The sequence below is a fragment of the Rhinolophus ferrumequinum genome, chromosome 12 (assembly GCF_004115265.2).
Source record: "Rhinolophus ferrumequinum isolate MPI-CBG mRhiFer1 chromosome 12, mRhiFer1_v1.p, whole genome shotgun sequence".
In the NCBI taxonomy this organism is placed as follows: Eukaryota; Metazoa; Chordata; class Mammalia; order Chiroptera; family Rhinolophidae; genus Rhinolophus; species Rhinolophus ferrumequinum.
This window is the reverse complement of record NC_046295.1, coordinates 30,617,090-30,637,671: the sequence shown is the minus strand read 5'-3', so window position 1 is coordinate 30,637,671 and position 20,582 is coordinate 30,617,090. Positions and strand designations below refer to the sequence as shown.

Sequence of the window (20,582 nt, the reverse complement as noted above, 5' to 3'; positions counted from 1 at the left end):
CTTCATGCCATGGGAACACTTTAGTCACTATGGGAACCAAGAGTTCAGAAGGACCTTCAAATCCCCTTTATGAGTGGTGCTAGGAGTTTCTCTGGGTCCCTCTGGGAACCTGGAAAGGGAAGATGGGTAGGGTATGAAGACAGGAGTTGTAGACTCCCTGCCCCACTTTGGGGCAGGTTTTATTTATTGTATGTATTGGGCTTTTTCATACATTTCTGCCTGTACTAAGAGTTCAATTGATTTTCATGGGTTTAAAATGACTGGTATGGTAAAGATAGGTCTGTAAGGAGAGTCAGACTTGGTTAGAAAGCCAGGACCTGTCACTTACTATGTGGCAGGAGGGAAAATGCTTCTCCTCTCTGATAATAATCTCAGCACTGCCTACCTCACAGACTCGTTGTGATGTCGAAACACCACTGTGAGTGCAGGGGTCATGGGGACTGAGCCTGGTTCCACTGCCATCTTCCAGACGGAAGTCCCGCCTATGCAATCCTGACCCAGCCCAGCCCTCCACTGCTCCTCACATCACTTACCCTTCACCCGGAAGCAGGTCCCATGGGCTGGACAGTCCACTCCACACGCCAGGACATCGACCCGCAGGCCATGGCATGGATTCCACCAGCCAAGATATGGATCCTTCCAGCCTAGAATCCGAACACACTGGCCAAGAGTCTGACCCTGCAGCCCTAGATTTCAACTCTCTTGGCCAGGATTATTTCTACAGTGCCCACGAGTTCTACTCTCTCTACCAAGAATTGGACCTGGACTCTCTTAACGAAGATTTTCTTTCTCAATCCACACCAGGTGCCATAACAGTGACCTCTACGGGCACACATGAATCCCACCATGTGTGATGTCCTGTGATTCGGCTGCCGAATCACAGGACCTCACAGAGGCAGATCAAAAGATGCTCATATCCGAGCTCACTAAATTGGAGGCAGAAATTGTAAGCCTACGCCATGTGCTGGCAACCAAAGAAAGACGCTGTGCGGAGCTCAAGAGGAATCTGGGCCTCACAGTCTTGGTGGGGCTGAGGCAGAATCTATCCAAGAGCTGGCATGATGTTCAGGTCTCCAACGCCTACGTGAAACAAAAGACATCAGCTGCCATGTCCACCATGGGCTCTACCATCTCTAGGAAGCTTGGAGACATGAAGAACTCAGCCACATTTAAATCCTTTGAAGGTCTGGTGGAGACAATCAAGTCCAGAGTTGGAGGTGGCAGAGAGCTTGGCAATGACTGCCTTCTTTCTTCAGCGGTGTGTTTGGATGATCTGCTCCTGGTTTCAGGGAGTAGGTATGGTCCACTCCTAATTTCAGGGAGTGGAAATGATCTGGTTACAGGAAGTGGGGATGACCTGCTTCCCTTTATGGAGCAGGAATAAGCCCCACTGGTAACCTTGCCTGGCCACCTGACCAGTGCAAGAACTCCCTTCCCTCATCACAATTGCAACTCTGCCCATCAAAACAAGCAACCTAACCACAATGATAAAGTAATTCAGAAGATGGACAGAGTTCAGATTTGAGAAAAGTAATGCCCATTTGTACATAGATATTTGCTGATGTTGAGATATAGAACCCAACATTTTGTACCCAGTTATTTTACACTAAAGTTTGTTGATGAAATACATCATTATCCTAGCCTTCCTGAGGTTGCATTTAAATAGACAAGACAATGGCTCCAGAGGGGTATAAGGCTAAAGCCCAAATTCTTTTTTGGAAAACTAGTCTTAGGTGCTAAGGATTCAGCAGTGAGCAAAACAAACAAAAAAATCCTTGCCTTCATGGAGCTTAATTCATAAGTTAAATAATATCACAAATACCCATGCATCCACCACACTACTTAAGACCCTGCGTAGCTATTTTCCAGAAGCTATGAACACTTTGTAAAAATTCCTGGTGAAACTGATTCCTTCCTAAGTAGCTTGTCTTCACATCATGCTTAGCCTCTCCTTTTTATTTTGTCACATTTTAACTTGACAGTATGTTTTCAAATATCCTAATATTGACTTAGAACCTATATTGTAAACCAGGCTGCCATAATTCTGACCAACTGGCTACAAACCTTTGCAGGTTCTTACCACTCCTTCAGATTCTGTAATTCACTGGAAAGACTCACAGAACTCAGGAAAGCACTATACTAATGATTATCATTTCACAAGCATTATAAAGGATACAAATTTTACTGGCCAAATGAAGAGACATAGAATGAGATCTGGGAAGAAACTTGAAGCTTAATGTCCTCAGGACACATCACTATCCCAGCACATCGATGTATGATTAGCAACCTAGGAAACTAACTCATACTTCAGGTGTCCAGAGTTTTTATTGGAGTTTTATTACATAGGTATGATTGATTGAAGCATTGGCCACATGATTGAACTTAATCTCCAGTCCCTCTTTCCTCTCCCAGAAGTTGGGAGGTGAAGTTGATATCATGTGGCTCAAATCCCCAAACCTCTAATCACATGACTGGGTCTTTTTGGCATGGACAGTCCCACCCTGAAACTACCCAGGGACCCACCATGAATAACAAAGACACTTCTGTCACTCAGGACTTCCAAGGATTTAGAGGCTCCCTCCAATGAACCAGAGACAAAGACCAGCCACATTCTTCCGTGTACAACAAAATCAGGCAATAGGAAGCTACCCTACAAAATGGTCCCTCAAACTGCACAAACACAAGCAAAGGGTACTGTGCCTGTGTCACCACGCAGCAGCCTAACCGTTTCTTTCCTTGTACCTGCCCCCAAAGAAAGGAGAGTCTGCAAGACGGATCCTTTCAGGGACTTTGCTAAACCTTTATGTTTGCACCTTATGCCTCCCTGTTTGGTCCCAGAAAGATGACTGGACAGTCAATGACAAGTAAGATTCCTCACGGAAGGAATAACTCAAGCCAAGCACAGTCGCGTGGGGACCAACAGGAGAATCCACGGGGTTCACAGAGGTGGGCACAGGCCCCCAACTTCCTCAGGCTAAGGAAAGACTCAATCTCTGTGGCTGCATTCCTTCCCACAACCTGCAAGGGAAGTGATTCAATGAAGTGCTCTCCATCTATTTATATGCATATAGGTTTTGTCCCTTGGGGAAGTTGAGACTTACGGTCCAGCTGCGTGCAGGCAAGGGTGATTGACTCTAATCGGTTTTCTATTATGATGTATAGGATTCACAGATCTTGAGATTGACAAGCTTTATCTCCTTTGCTTCCCCACCTAACTAATAAAAGTTATTGCACAGGCCAGACCAGGTGCCACAGCCCAGACCTTGAGGCTGCTGGGCCCTTGGCCTCCGCATTTAAACTCTATTCATGGCTACTGTCTTTTCTTAACCCTACGCCGCCCTCCTCACTCCCCACAACTCTCATTGCGCAGGACGCGACATGCCTGCATGTCCCCTACCGCCATATACTTCTTATAATTTAGCTGGTCAACATTCCTTACCGCCACAAAAATATTATATAATAATTCACTGCATTGCTCTACCACCCAAAATAGCTCATATAGCTTCCAGACCATTATTAACTCCAAATTCCCCAAACATTAGTCATGAGTAACACCATAGTAGTTGGCACAGAAAAAAGCCAGACTACAAATGGAGGGATATAAAATACCTTCAGATGCACCAACGACCATTAGGTTGAGGCAGCAATGGAGATGGAACATCTACTCCACTCAACCCTGCACAAAACTGGAAGAGTTCTCCCTTAGCATATTCAAAATCTTTATCTACCCTATGGAAGCTCATATCTAATTATTCCCATCCCTGCATATTCATCTTGCCCTCCATTTATCCTTGCTGAGCCTGGTCCATCTAGACTTGATCCACCTTCACATATTATCTCCCAGCCGCAAAAACCTGGGCTGGGAAGCCAGAGCACATAGAAGTATTAGACACCTGCTGGTTGAAACCTCAGCTCTCTCTATATTTAATACCACGAAGAAGTTATGGAGCCAGAAAAAGGGGGTGGGAATCACCCTCCTATAGCAAGCATATCCTAGGCCCTGGCCAGGGCCTTTCATCGAGCTCTCCTAATGGGGCTGGGTGGGAGATTAAGGAAAGGGGGATGATCTTTTGCATTAGCCATCCTGGACACCCTGGCCTGTTGTCACTCTGACTCTCCTTCCTCCTCTAAACTCTGCCCCACCTCTGTCTGACTCCAAATCTTTGGCTCTCTACACTCCAAATTTTGAGCCTATCTCTGGGCCTGTGGATCTGGGATTCAAACCAAGTGTTCCCATCAAATGGCTCTTGTTTTTCCCTAATGGACTCTTTTTTATTTCGTTTGTATTTTGATCTCTGACTCTGTGTTGCTGTCTATGAAAGCTTAATAAGTCCATCCGAAACTTATAGGAAAGGAGTCAGGCAACTCACACATTTGGAGTCACTAAAGATTGGCTTGTTTGCAGTGTTTATATTGCCAAAAGGGCAAACATTTATGGTAATAAGAGCTAATATTTATATGTCACTTACTGTGGACCAGAAACTATTCTAATATGTTTCATACTTTAAGTCTTTTAATCCTCACTATAGCTCCTTAGGTTCTTTATTATTCCAATTTTACAGATTAGGAAACCCAAAATCAAAGAGGTAAAGTAACTTGCCCAAAAATACACAGCTAGTAAGTGACGGAGCTATCTGCAAACCAGGAAAAGAGGTCTCAGCAAAAACTAACCCTACCAGCACCTTGATCTTGGAGTGCCAGCCTCCAGAACTATGAGAAAATAAATGCCTGCTGTTTGAGCCATTCTTAGTCTGTGGTATCTTTTTATGATAAACCACCAGACTAATACAATCTCCTTTAAATTTTTACTTAGAAGTCACCCCTTTTGGCCACACTACATATAATTTTAACCACCATATCCCCATTTCTGGCTTTAGCACTATATATCGTGGGTTTTATTTTTGTTATTTATCTTTCTCATTGTCTGAGAACACTAGAATATAAACTTCATAGAGGCAGAAATTTTTTTGTCAGTTATATTCACTATTATATCCCCACCATCTAATGCAGTGTCTGGTACATAGTAAGTGCTCAATAAATAAATGAGGTGAGGGAAGAAAGTCCAGGAGCTGACTGGGTCCTCCTACATCTCATCAAACTCCATAGAACAGGAAGGAGACAGTGCTGGGCCAAAAAGTGAAACTGTGTTGTACTTAGAATGGGGTCAATGTGATGACAAATATCAACTTCAACAAAAGGTCAGAGTAGCCAGAGTCAGAAAGGCAAACGAGGTCCAAACCAAGGAGACATCTGAAGTCACTGACAACTTAAGGGTGTGTAGGCAGCCAACAATTAACTCTGCCATATACCTTGTTAAGCCCTGTGGCTTTTACTTCTGCTTGCTTCTACCTGCTCAGATGTCTGCCTCCAGAAGGCTTTAAAGGTTTCCCACTCCTCTTTTGGCACTCCTGTCCTTAGCCCAGGAAGGCCTGGTAGAGATCTGAGGAATGATACTCAAGTCTACTCAGTGCCGTCCAGTTTCCTTCCCTCCTAAGACATGGAATGGGCCTCACACCTGTGTGTGGTGAATGAGAATCAGGAAGGATATCTCAACTGCAGAGGTTTCCATAGAAGAGTGAGGGACCCTAGCCTTCACCGGGCTCCCCAGCCTGTAATACTGGTACCAGGAAGAGGAGTCCCCACAACATCTCTGTGAAAAACAGTGGAAATTCCGACCATCCAGGTGGGACAGAAACCTCCGAGAAAACCCAAAGTCCTCTTAAACAGCCCGTGAACAGACTCACTTCCTCGCAGGCACTCACCTTGGGCTCCGGTGGAGGGATGGTGACTCAGGGGTTGTCGGAGGCATACTGTAACAGACTGAGGTGTGTTGCTGCATGGTAAGGACTGCAGGACATTCACCATTTTCACTGTGTGGGATCCTTCTCCCTTGCAGCCAGCAGGTGGGCTATATCTTTCCTGCGTTGAGCCCGCCCCCTCTGGCCAAATCTGAATCTGATTGGCCTGGTGAGTTCCGCTGCTCTGTCCTGCTGACTCCCCCAATGCCAGAGGGATTTTCTCCAAGAGCAGCCAGCTGCACCTGAACTGCACTCTTTCTTGGAAGACTATTGGAGTCTGCGGGCTACAGGCAGGCAGCAACTGCCCTCATTGAGCTCTGAGACTTTGGCTGAGTAGCTCCAGGCTCAGTGCTGGCACCATTTCAGAGTTTATATTAATCTGGTAATCACAACAACTCTTCCCACTCTAGTGAATCCCTGAGAAACTGCCTCACCCCACTCTCGTACTGTATGAGCTTTATCAGTGGTTGAATCTTAAGGAAACCAGCAGGTGATAGCAGGCCACAGGGCATCCTGGCTTTCTGCTGAGCTACCCCAGGCTGATGGCAGCCATCCTCGGTTCTCAACATGGCCTCTCCCACTTACCTCCAACTTTAGCACAGACAGTGAACAACGCGGAATGCTTTGTAGCTTCTACTAGGTAGTCCCGAGCCAGTCACAGGCAGTGTGTGACCTGGCCTTCACTGGAGCTCTTCCCAAGAGGCCTCAGAACCAAGATACTTGGAGGCTGGCTTCAGACCACAGCAGAGCACCACCAAATTAAACTCTCAAGTGGAATACACAAAGGGTAGTCTCAACAGGCACCAGAGCCTGCTGGGGCAAATCCCACTCAGTGGAGTAAGCCCCCCACAAAGCAGGGGGCCAAACTTCACAGGCAGTCAGCCTGAGGGCCAATGCCACCCACTGATATGGCAATAGTAACCACAGCTCAACTATACCAGGAGGGCACACACAACCCACAAAAGGGACATGCCTGGGCACCCAGAGCCAGGGACCAGGGAGATTGTACCAGGGCCCCACAGGGTACCTACTACATAAGGCCACCCGGCCAAGACTAGGAGACATAGCAGGTCTACCTAATACATAGAAACAAACAGAGAGGCAGCCAAAATAAGGAAATAAAGAACTACATCCCAAATGAAAGAACAGGAGAAAACTCCAGAAAAAGAACTAAACAAATTGGTGGCAAGCAACCTACCAGATAAAGAGTTCAAACCAATGGTTATAAGAATGCTCAAGGAACTTAATGAGAACTTCAACAAAGAGATGCAAGCATACAGAAACCATAAAAAAGAACCAGTCAGAAGTGAAGAATACAATAATAAAGAATGCACTAGAAGGAATCACCAGCAGACTACATGAGATGAGATTCGGCGTGTTCAGGGTGGTATGGCCATAGACACCAGCAGACTAGATGAATAACGATCAAATCAGTGATTTAGAAGGCAAGGTAGCAGCAAACACCCAATTGGAACAGCAAAAAAAAAACAGAATCCAAAAAAATGAGGGTAGTTTAAGAGACCTCTGGGACAACAACATCAAGCATAACGAGATTTGCATCATAGGAGTACCAGAAGGAGAAAAGAGAAAGCTAGGGATTGAGAACCTATTTGAAGAACTAATGACTGAAAACTTTCCTAACCTGGTGAAGGAAATAGAGATACAAGCCCAAGAAGCACAGAGAGTCCCAAACAAGATGAACCCAAATAGGCCCACACCAAAACATGTTATAACTAAAATGGCAAAGTTTAAAGACAAAGATATAATCCTAGAAGCAGCAAGAGAAAGGCAACTAGTAACTTACAAGGGAGCCCCCATAAGATTGTCAGCTGATTTCTCAACAGAAACTTTGCAGACTAAAATGGATTGTCACAAATATTCAACATGATGAAAAGCAAGGACTTACAACCAAGATTACACTACCCAGTAAGACCATCATTTAAAATCAAAGGACAAAGAGCTCCCCAGACAAGAAAAAGCTAAAGAAATTCATCACCACCAAACCAGTATTATAAGGAATCTTACAGGGACTTCTTTAAGACAGATTAAAAAAAAAAAATCAAAATTATGAATAAAAAAGTAGCAATAGCTACATATCAATAATTACCTTCAATATAAATGGATTAAATGTTCCAATCAAAAGACATAGGAGGGCTGAATGGATAAGAAAACGAATCCTTATATGCTTCCTACAAGTGAGTCACATCAGATTGAAAGACACACACAGATGGAAAGTAAAGGGATGGAAAAGTATTTCACGAAAATGAAAAAAAAAAAAAAAAAAACAAGCTGGGGAAGCTATACTTACACCAGACAAAATAGACTTTAAAACAAAGGCTATAACAAGAGACAAAAAAGGACCAAATAATCCTACTTCTGGGTATTTGTCTGAAGAAACCCAAAACACTACTTCGAGGGGACATGTATACCCATATGTTCATTGCAGCATTGTTTACAATGGCCAAGATGTGGAGGCAGCCTGGGTGTCTATTTATGGAAGAATGGATAAAGAGGAGGTGGTATATATATACAATGGAATATTGCTCAGCCATGGAAGGGAATGGGTTCTTGCCCTCTGCAGAGGCATGGATGGATGGACCTGAGGGTATTGGGCTGAGTGGAGTGTCAGACAGAGAAAGATAGATGCAATATGATTTCGCTTATATGTGGAATCTAAAGAACAAAATAAACAAAACAGAAACAAACTAATAGATAGAGAACATTGTGATGGTTTCCTGATGGGAGTGGGGTTGAGGATATGGGTGAAAAAAGGGAAGGGATTAAGAAGTACAAATTGGTTGCTATGAAGTAATTATGGGGATATAGAGTATAACACAGGAATACAGTGAATAATATTGTAATAACTGTGTATGGTGTGTCGAATGGATACTAGATTTATTGGGGAGGGGTTTGGGGGACAGGGTGAAAAGGATGAAGGGATTAAGTAGAAATTGGTAGTTACAAAATAGTCATGGAGATGTAAAGTAAAGCATAGGGAATATAGTCAATATTATGGCAATAACTATGTATAGTGCCAGGTGGGTATTAGTCAGGAATTAGTCAGGAATCACTTCTTAAATTATGTAAATGTCTAACTATTATGCTGTACACTTGAAATTAATATAAAATAATATAGGATTTGAATTGTAATTGAAAAATTAAGAATGGGGGAAATGGTGAAGGAGAATATGAGGTTCAAAGCTCCAAGTATAAAACAACTAAGTCATGGCGATATAATGTACAGCATGGGGGATATAGTCAATAATATTGTGATAGCTTAGTATGGTGTGAAATGGTTGCTGAACTTATCATGGTGATCACTTGTTTAAGTATATAAATGTTGAACAACTACAGTGTACATCTGAAACTGATATAATGTTGTATATTAGGTATATTTTGTAATAAAAATCTTTTAAAAATACAAATAAAATTGTTACCCATTTGATAGCTATTCAAAAAAAAAGTTTCCTTCCCTCCTAGAGCTTGAGAGTCCTAGAAGAGAAAATGCTCATAGTGCTCCCCTATGTATGTAGTACCTGGAGTCTCTCCAGGCTCCCCCAGGAATCTCTCGATATGGCCTACCTTCCCCCACTGTCACTTTGCCTGCCATTTGGATTTCACCTCTCTCACTATTCCCTTTTGATGGCATTGTAGTTGTGGTTTCATTCCTGGATGCTGCTTGTTGAATTACCTTAAGCACTTTACTCATCAGTCTCTGAGCACCTGAACCCAGCATCTGGGGGCTCCTGCTCCTCTAGGGGTGGTTTAGAGCAAAGAAATAGAGAGAAACTGTAAAGCACCACTTCTTACAGCCATCTCCTCCCACTCACAGCTTCTTCTCAACATTAGGGGGTGCTACTCACACAGTCATTTCACCCGGTTTTGTGCCACACAAACTCTATTGTCATGCTTTTCACCCCTAAACTTCCACCAGTCACATCTCTTTATGAAATGTGTATCATTAAAGCCTTAATTTATGATTCTCCATGAAATATGGGTAAACCTCGCACCAGTTTCTTAAGTAGAAAAAGACTTACTGTTAACTAGGGTTTTGACTTTAACTTGTAGAACTTACTTGCGATACTGAGAAAGGAATCAGGAAGATTTTATTGTTAACTCCATAAAGTATCTGACAAAATCTGTGTATTCACTTCAGGACCAGGCAAGCAGAGGGGACTCCTTGTTCTAATACAAAATGAGAAGAGAGAAAGCCATCTCAGAAGGATGAGATTGTGGCAGTGGAGGGAGAAGGAAGAGGATTAGTTATTGGGGTTAGTGGATGAAAAGAAAGGAAATATGCCAGGAGCTACTCTGAAGATGAACAAGAAAGAATTCTTAGCTTCTCACAACACATCATTCCCCAGTCCCCAAACTCCAAAAGCCTCCAGTTTGGGGGCAGTGGAGGAGGGAAGAGTCCCCCATTCTTGGCATCCTTAGTTGGATCCCTGAACACATCTCCCCACAAAAATATTGTTCATCAAGTGGCAAAATCCTACAGTTCTGTTGCAACTGTACTTCAGAGCATTATGGGTTAAACATAGCTAACCACCATGCGTAATATGGTTTCTATGGAGAATGCATTCTGATTTCCATATAACTCACTTCTACAAATGAACCACTGGAATTCTGCCGTTCTGGTATGGGGACTGTAACCCTCAAATGTTAGGTTCAAAGGACAAGGAAAGATTGTGTGTCCTTTTTGCTTGAGAGCTTTCTTATATTGCCTTTTGATTATTCTAGAGATATGGAAATATGTTCCCTTCTTTTTGGCTAGGTCTCAAAGGATTCTCAGGTCACTGACCAAAACATCCATTGATTCCTGTAGAATCAAAGCAAAGATACTGTGTCTCACTTGCTTAGAAATAGAAGTGAACAAGTAAAAGTCAGAGGAAGTTTAATTTTAGGTCCTTTCGGGCAGTTTGATCATCAAAACTACTAAAGCATATTTGATAAAACTGCACTTCTTTACCAAAGCTCAGAGAATTAAGTTTATTTAAATTCAGATTATTAAACTGTATTTTAGCTGCTTTAATATAATTGTATATGTGGAGCAGGGATGACTCATACAGTCTTCTCAGTGAAGCTGAAAGTCTAGTTAACTCTGAAAAAATGCCATTACTAAGTGAGCTATAGCTCATTGTTTACATGCAAGCTAGGCACCAAATCATATTTACCCTTTTGGGGGACTCTTAACAAAACAATGCAATCAACTTCTAGTACATGGAAATATTTTCACACTGCAAGTCCCCCCATCCCCCCAGGGCAAAACACAAAAAAGCATGATTTGAAAACAGGAAGAGATAAAACAGGCTTTTTTATATGATGATTTGATCATTAACATTTTTACATACAAGAAATGTCCTGCAAATATTTAAAGAGCACTCATCAGCATGGGGGCTGCTCAAGTCCTGTCAACCTTGGTGTCATGCATTTGAGCACATGCTATGTGCTAAGGATTTTACATCTATTATCTGCTATAATCCTCACTGAAGCTCTTCAGGGAATAAATTAACACTCCTATTTCACAAATGAGGAAATTAAGGCAGAGAAATCATGGGATTTGCCCAAGTCTTTGCGGCTTGCAAATGGCAGAGTGGATGTTTGAATCCAGGTGCATCTGACTCAGAGCCAGGCTCTCAGCTGCCTGCTGCCTCCTAAATGGTAGAAGTCCTGCTGCCACTATTAAACATTAGTCACTATTGCCAAGGATTGCCCAGGGGCATCTTTATAGTGCAAGCATCATAGGCAAAACATTCACAAAGGTTTCCTCTGTAGGAAAGAGGGCATTTGCAAGAGAAAGGTGATCACGAGTATTACTGCCAGTAACAAATCCTTAAAATTAATCTATACTTTTTGTGCAATAAATGGTTTTCAAGCAAGTATCTTTTAGGATTAGAATATGAATAATGCGATTGGCATAAAAACAGGCATCATGTATTGTAGAGACATAGGTGCCCTGCTTGGGGAGCTGGCAGAGGGAACAGGCATGCACACATGTACACATGTGAGCACACACATGCGTGCACCTTGGGGAGTGGTCCTGCTACAGAGAGAGAGGGGGAGAGAGAGAGAGAGAGATTGAGAGAGAGAGAGAGAGAGAGAGAGAGAGAGAGAGAGAGAGAGAGAGAGAGAGACAGGCAGTGTGTGCCAGTCCCATCTCTAGCCTTGTACAGAGGCTTAATACTGGGATGTTCAAGCCTGGGGACCTGAGCTAGCTCATTGCATGATCTTCTCCTGAGGCTGTGGCTAAACTGTGGTGAAAGTTTGGATGCTCCCCCTCATTTCCTGCAGGATAGACCATAAAACTGTAGAGGTGTCAATCCTTCCTCCTGGCAGGTGAGTCCCATCAGTAACTGTGGGTGGACTTTTGTTGCTCTCCCTGTGGAAATGGCTGTCGGCCTTCAGGAGCAGAGCTATTACCTGCCATATTTCCTAAAGTGTAGTATGTTAGAAATACAATCAGTGTGTACCCACCAGCACTCCCCCCAGCCCCCAATTCTCAACCAAAGCTCTGGGTATTCATGAATCATTATGGCTGCTTAATTTCAGAGAGTTGTGCTGAACTGCCTCTAAATTTCTCTGAATTAATGAATGGGCTTAGCTGCCCGCAGCAGTTGCTAACCCCAATATCTGTGAAAGCAGGGTCTGTATCTGCATTCCAACCTCCACTGACTGGCTGGACCCCGTAGGAACTGTACTCAGGACTCTGAATTTTCCTTCTGTAGCATCACATTCCCCAAGCCCAGGGACTAAAGAAAAGCAGAGCCATTGCTTGTTGCCAGGGCAACCAAGCAGGTGCTCTGAATCTAGAGGTTCATAACAAATGCTCCATTTCTTCTTGCTGGGGGGAGACGTTGTTGTAGCTAGGGCGGAAGTTAGATTCCCAGTGGCCAGAACTGGAACTGTTTGCCATGCGGCATCAGGAGGTCAGAGGAGCCAGTTAAATCAGCTGAGATTGCAAAGCGGGCAAGACAAAGAGTTAATACATAACCCAAAGGCCAGAGGTTGGGATTACAGAACGAGGACTTGAGAATCAAGCAAACTGGGGTTCAGTTTACAAGATGGTAAGGAGCAAAGAAAGGTGTCCAAGGGCACTCCTGTAAAGTACCTCAGGTGTTTGTACATGAAACCAGACACCATGAAACATAAAAGGATACATGGGCAGTGTGGGGACAGAGCCAGGAGTGCAGTTTCCAGGCTCTCGGCCTCATGTGGAAAGGTGCTCACTCGGGTAGTAAATGGCCATCAACTGTGATTGGATGGCCATCAGCTGTGGCTAGTTGGCCATCAGCTGTAACCAGTGAGCCATTGGCCACGAATATAACTGCTGTGGCTAGGCTAGCAGCAAATGGGGGCTACCAAGGAGACGGTGGCTGGTAAGGGCTAAGTGTGGATTACGGATTGCAGAGAGGTGGATTGCAGTTAGCAAGTGAGGTTGGTTGGCAGAGACAAGTGGATGGCGGGTTGCGGATCGTGTGGCTCCTGCTTCCTGTGTCTCCAACCCAGCCGCCAGCAAGACTACAGTGGTGTGACTCCCCTATCTATGGCTCCGTGGGTGTTCCTTTTTGGCCTCACCATCTCCTGCGTTCTCATGTGGGGAGCAGGACTAGAGACCCCGCAGGCCACCCCGCACGACAGGGTGCCTTTTTGTCACCCTGTCTGATTTGTATGATTTGTATGATTTGTCAGCTTCATACCAAAGCATGCATGCAGTCTTCTGCCTCCTGCCCAGTTTGGGGTGAGTTGGAACAGGCCCTGTCTCCAGTTTCAGGCCAAGGATGTGTGCCTCAGTGTCGTGCGGAGCGGCCTGTGGGGTCTCAGCTCCCGCTCCCCACATAAGAACGCAGGACATGGTGAGTCCAAAAAGGAACACCCACGGAGCCATAAGTAGGGGAGTCATACCACTATCGTCTCACTGGAGGCTGGATTCACCCGACGTGAGACCTGCTGTCCGCTTTTCTGCCAACCAACTAACTCGGCCAGCACCCCTCCACGCGAGGCCGAGAGCCTGGAAGCTGCTCTCTGGGGTTCTGTCCCCATACTCAGTAACTCATATTATAGAAAAGCTCCTTTCTCAGGGCTGTGATAGCACCTTGGCTCCATCCAACTACTTCGGTCTACTTTGACCTCTGCTTGACCACACAGTAGCTAAAATCTCAAGCCCCTCCTTTCAGAAGGTCTCCTGCCCAAAGCTTTCAGATAAGCCTCAGCCCAGGTCAGCTCCCACTGAAGGCGCTGCAGTTTTAAATGCAGTCTGACTGGCGAACCAGCATACCAATAAAACCAAAGTGCAAACTCCTTGTCATGGTCGTCAAGGCTTAGTTCATCAATTTCATCTCATTACCACAGACTCCCATGTTAACCACCTTCCAGCCTCACCAGTCTTTTTGGTTCTTGACCATGTCAAGCTCCCGTATCACCCCTAAACCCAGGCCCTGCCCCAAGTCCTGAACTTTATGTCCCATCTACCCTTCCTTCATCCATTCCCCTCCCTATAGAATGAGGTTCGCAGGCAAAGGAATATACCTACCAGGACCCAGAACTGCCCACCCTTCTAGACCACACTGGAGATTCCTGGGACCACAAAAGGTTCTGTCCAAACAGCCTCAAGCCTGATCCTAGAGCCTGCAAGGACTTCTTCTCCAGGTCCGTCCTCCTGAGGGGACCACCTCCACTAGTATGTGCATCTGTAGACTCTGTTACACAGCACATCATAGGACACAGTGATACAGAAAATAATTACTGAATGAAGAAATAAAATTACTCAACATGTTTGCTTAGGTCTGCTGAGAAAATAAACGGGGGAGGGGGCATGTTGAATTAAAAGCAATGTCTTCTGATGTGCCCTGAAATACAATGCATTAAGACTTCATTAAACCAGAAAGCAGGGAATCTCAGAGCTCGTTTCCCCCAAGACATGTTTAGTTCTTGCCTCTTTTGATGAAAAGCCAGGAACCTCTTAATCTTCCAATATACTCAGTGCCTCAGAGGTTTGAGCATTAAACCCAGCATTTCACAAGTCCACTGCTGAACTAACACTACAACACATCTTTTGTCATTGATGGTCAAGACTGTCTTAATATAAAATATAAAAATATTTTCCAAGTCAGAATGTCAATCCTACTTGGATTCTGGTGCAGAGATTAGAATATTCAGTACTTGCAATCTTAAGAGTTGCTCGTGGACAATGGCTTGCTCACACAAGCTAAATGATAAATGTAAATACAAATGACCAGATGATATATGGCCATTCAGAAGGTCTATAGCTCCAAACAATATTAATTTTCTTAAGGAATAGTGAGTTAATTTATAGTCTAAGACAGCTAGCTGGTAATTATAGAGGTAAATAGAACTTAGATTTCTGTTGCACAAATATTTTTAAATGCAACCTGTGGTTAACTTTTAAAAGCAATCTATTTGACTTTTACTTCATCTTCTCCATTAATATTCATAGAAATAGTAGGGAGCAGCTATCTTTCAGAACTTATACCTACTTACCTATGGATTTATGTTTTCCTTTCTAAATTCAGCCACCTGGTGTTGGGTATGGAGAGCGTGGCAGGCCATTTTTTTTAGCTCAGATTTCTTAGAAAACATGAAGCATAACTTTGTGCTAATTCTTTATTGGAGACTCAATCCCAGGGAGGCAAGCATGAGGGGAAAAGCAAGTGAGGCAAGGAAGGAGAAAAAGGTAATAGAGTCTGTCGTGCGGGGCGTCCGGCGGGGTCTCTGGTCCCACTCCCCACATAAGAACGCAGGACATGGTGAGGCCAAAAAGGAACACCCACGGAGCCATAGGTAGGGGAGTCATATCTCTATACTCTCGCTGGCGGCTGGGTTGGAGACACAGGAACCCGGAGCAACACAATTCTCAACCCTCACTGTGCCGCTTGCAGACTCAGCCACCATCTTCTTGCTAGCTCCCCCTTCTTCTGCTAGCGTAACCACAGCAGTTATATTCGTGGCCAATGGCTCACTGGTTACAGCTGACGGCCAACTAGCCACAGATGCTGGCCATTTGATCACAGTTGATGGCCATTTACTACCTGAGCCAGCACCTTTCTATGTGAGGCCGAGAGCCTGGAAACTGCTTTTTGGGGCTCTGTCCCCACAAGTCTTTTGTATATTTACTGAGCTGGCCATACCTTTAAAAGAGGCTTAATGTGTTGTTTGGTAATGTGGGATATCTCCAGAAAGGCATTTTGGAATTACTGCATCTTGGAATCTTTGAAGGGCAAGCAATTTATCCTTCAGCTTTTTTTCCATCTCCTCTTTCCCATTGGTAAAAGATTACACCATAGGACATTAACTCCATGCTGTTCCTGCCATGTCAGGCAAAACAGATTTTGATACTCTACTGGTGAGGACTGGAAGAAAAGCATTCATTAAACTGATAACTGCATGGCAAATGCCAGAGAATAAATTATGTGCTTCTTTAAAGACAACCATATGCTGCCCACTAGCCAAGACCAGGACTGTCACTAGACTGGAGGTATGGTGACCCACCATCATACATCTGGTTTTCAGAAAACAGAGATAATTAAAAGGGAATACGATGGGAACCTTCCCCTCTCTCCACCCCCAACCGCCCCCATCCTTCAAGTATGATACCGATACTAATTGTTGCAATCCCTTCTGGGGTGAGACACTGTTTCTAATTTACATTCTTGACCATGGTGTGGGGGTGGGGGGAGGTGTTGTGCCTGTGTCATTTTCTGGTATTTCCATTTGGCCTTTCTGAAAATAATGGCTCTTAATCCACACAGTGCAGGGAGCCCATGTAAGACTTCTGATATCTATTCCAGCTGATACCTATTCATTTATGTATTCAAGGACTAAGGAAATAACTTGAGGGCAGGCCTGCTGACTCACTGGTCCTACTATAAATTGGATTTGAGCTAATATCCATTTATCGCCTGGCTACCATAACTCCCATCCTATTACAGAAGACAAGGATGCTATTTGGGGTTTCCTAAAATCAGTGCCAGCGCCAGCTCAGAGCTCATATCTAAGACATTTGAAAAGCTAGGGTATAGCCCTTTCCCCTGGCACAGTTACTCTGATAAATGACCAAAAGTCTCCTTAGGGAAGGACCAGAAACATATTTATCATATATACTATGGTGGCATTTCCAGGTTTTTCCTCAAGAGGACCTGTCCCCTCTTCAGTCAATGAACTCTGGGTTTATATACTCATTTAGGTCTAGAAACTGGGTTTTATTCATGACAGCACTGATGTCCGTTTTCCAGCTCTCAATTTTCTATTATATAAATCAAAGTAAACTCTGGTCAATTCTCCATTTATCTCGCCTCTATAATCACCATAGATCCATATAGGCCAAGGCACTCTAATTGCTACTCTGATTTTGATGCCCATTGTAGTAATTATGTCCATCTTGCCTCTGAGAATTAAGTCCTGCCACTGGCCTCTGTCATTCTGGAATCCCATCATCATCTAATTTCCATGCCGCATCTGCAGGCATAGCCTGCAGAAAACCAGCATCACCAAGCTTCCTAAAGAAACTGGTGCACCCAGCACTAGTATATTTTCTATTGCCTCAGAGGTAGAAGCAAGCTCTGGGTCCTTCCAGGAAACATAGTCAGTAATAGGTTCTCAGGTCATACGTAGTAAATTCAGTCTAACTTTCCTGCTTCCCTGATCGGTATGTCCTCTTTGCTCAATATAATGCCATGACTGCCAACTTCACCTCACATATTCTAGGCCATTGTCATGACCAACTTTTAAAGAGCAAACCTGACAGTGTGTTTAGACCAACTCTAGGTCCTAGAGCACTGAATCCTGAGTCATGGGGAATACCCCCATCCCAGTGAATTCTTCCCTTTCCAGCCTTATATTCCCCCTAAATCCATTCCCTTGTTACCTTGGTACATAATAGCCAGATCCTGTCTTTTGTTTGACAGGTAGTCTATTTCTACCCTAAGTAAGGACTGATTCTTCCCTCTCAGGCTGTGCTGAAATATGATCCTGGTTAGTGGCTCTGAGGCAATGAGGTATGGTGGAGGGAGCTTTTGAGAACAAGTATTATCTTTTTAGGCACCTGCTTTGGGTGAGGCCATTGCATAGTCTCTAGGAAAAGGGAGGCTGATTTCCTCCAGCAAAGGAAGCAGGTGGATTCCACTGGCCCAGGAATATTCCAGAGAATTTTTCAGTTCAAGGTTTTTAGGTTTATCCATTCAACTATCTTTATTGCAGGTCTTTGTGACCTCTTCCCCATCTGGGTCCTGGTTTTACTATAGTATATTTATGGAAGCTACAAATTTAATTTCCTTTACATCTCTACTGTCCTTATAATTAGACTCTGGATCTGATTTTCAACCCATTCTGCCCTGAGGTAAGACTGCCATTGACACCTCCGGTTTTCAGATGATTCCTTAAGTTAGCAATTAGAAGCCCTGGGTCTATCATTTTCTTTTTATAAGACTTCACTGACACCAAAAACAGCAGTAAGTCTTATAATCATTTTATACATAATGATCTCACAATACCTTGTCTTCTGCCTTACATCTCCTCCCACCTGACCACAGGCCAGACTTCACTAATTGTGATCCCACTGTCAGGGGTTATTATCACCCACTTACCACCAGCAATGGGATCTCTATTGCCTATAGTCAAGTAGGCAATCCAACTCCAAAATTCCATGAGAGTTGGCTTCTTAGGGCTAATCCTGGAACCAATTTATATAGCCTCAGTTCCCTAAAAAACAGAGCTTTAGGCAAAACTTTTGTGCTAATGTTTTATTAGGGGGTGCAATGTGAGGGAAGCAAGGGTGAGGAAAAAAGAGAAGTCAGTCAGGAGGGAGAGAAGGCAAATACTAAGCTGACCACAGTTTCCTAAGACACACAATGAATTAATTGCTCAGTGTCATGGGACCTCTCTAGAAACGCCCTATGAAGACACTATGTCTTGAAATCATCTGTTGGGGAGAAGCAGGGTGGGCAATTTATCTGCTGATTCCTTCTTGTTTCCTATCTCCCTCCAGTCAAGTTTGTCCCACACAGTATTGATGCCCCTGCCCTTCCACATTCCCTCTGAACATCCACTGGTTACAGGTGGAATAGACAATGCCCTAGAGGTACTGTGATAAATAGCTGAGAATCTGTGGGGTTGAATGGATCTCAGAAGGCATGTAAGCTAGGTCCGGTATGGGGCTCGGGTGGGGGTGGGAATCTCACAATCAGAGCCCTTCAGACAGTATGAAAACTGTCAAGGAGAACTTTGACACTAAAGTTCAAGCTGGACACTAGTTAAGGGCAGTAAAGACATTTACTGAGCAACTACTGCAGTAAGGAAGAGAGTCCAGTGTAAAACAAGTTAAACTTTGATCTGGCAGAGGTGACTGGGCATCTTAAAGTGAGAATGAGGGAGTAGGAAGAGAGAATAAGTGGGAGCTCAGCAGAGTTATGGAAGTGAAAAAGCAGGTAGGTATGTTGGTCAATGTGATTAGACCTTCTGAATTTACTAACTGGTACTTATCAAAGTTAGGCTCCTGCCCTCCCACAGAGACTAGGAGACAGGTGTTGGGACTGAAACAAGCAGTAAATTATTTTGGCAGACTGGTGATTTCCTAGGCAGGAACTTCAGGGATGCTTGACCTTCCCAGGTATGTGGCCTTGAGCACGGTTAGAAACCATGCTAGAGTGTGTTCAAGTCTCTTAGTGTGTATGGGGGGGGGTAGGGGGGTAGTGACATTGTTTGTCTTGAGAGTCTGAAGTCTTTATAGGCCAACGCTGAGACCTAGTTGAAAAGAGGGCTCAGAGGAGCCTGTGTTTGTTACGGCAAGAGTCTTTGTGAACACATCCATGAACTAAGGACTATCTGATACGTATCACTATCCGACATCAGCCAATTGTTTAGAACATCCCACACTCATACTGCTGATACACAAGCAAGCCTTGTAAAACTGGTCCCTTTTACTGCAATACTTTTGTCTTTTATTTCAACCATTTTTTAACTTTTTGGGGGGATGATGATAATGTTAAATGAGAAGATGTATATAAGAAAGCATTCAATAAATGTTAGTGCCCTTACCTGTTAAACTTCACTGAGAGATACTCTGATACTAACTCTTTGTTCCTAAGGGTGATTCCCTCACCGAACGTACTCTTCAGTGGAGCCCTGGACTTTCAGACTGATGCTCATGTATATTTAGTCCCCCATTTCTCTGAGAAGGCTGTGGTCTTTAGCAGTTCCTGCCTGTCTCAGAGATGGAAGCCGCAGGCACCTTAAAATAAGATCCCTGGTTCAACCTCCTACCGTGTTTCCCCAAAAATAAGACTGGATCTTATACCTCATAGAGTAACACACAGTGTTCAGTTCAACTTTGCCCTCACCTCTCGGCATTCTCTTCCTGACATCCATTGGCTCTCAAGGCTGACTCAGTGTCCTAGGGCCCCAAGTGGGCAAGGAAAGTTCAGAAACATCACCCCAGTAAGAAAATCACCTTCCTTTGCAGCTGAGTACCAAGCCCTCAATACTGACAAAACAGCAAGAAAACCCGATAAATACCCTCTCACTCCCCACTCTTCTCTGCAAGACACTGGTTGGCTACACTGCAATTTAGTCAAGATTAAGCCCCTAAACCTCTACAGGTGTTAGTACATTAACTCTGGTTTTTTATTGTCCAGAACAAATGGGTATTTTCCTGTTGCTGCTGATCTTTTAGGGGATAATGAGCATCGGTTCCTACTTAGTATAAATCCAGGTTTTAGTGTCACTGACTTGTTAGAGACACAAATTTTAGAGAACAAATTCCTTCATTTACCT

General features: G+C 44.0%; 1 protein-coding gene across 1 annotated transcript; it reads left to right on the top strand.

The window, feature by feature from the left end:
• The first annotated feature begins 608 nt into the window (after positions 1 to 608).
• Positions 609 to 1,384, top strand: TPD52L3 (TPD52 like 3). The gene is given in 2 exon segments (XM_033122010.1): positions 609 to 863; positions 866 to 1,384. Coding segments are annotated over 2 exon segments (774 nt in total).
• Positions 1,385 to 20,582: the final 19,198 nt, after the last annotated feature.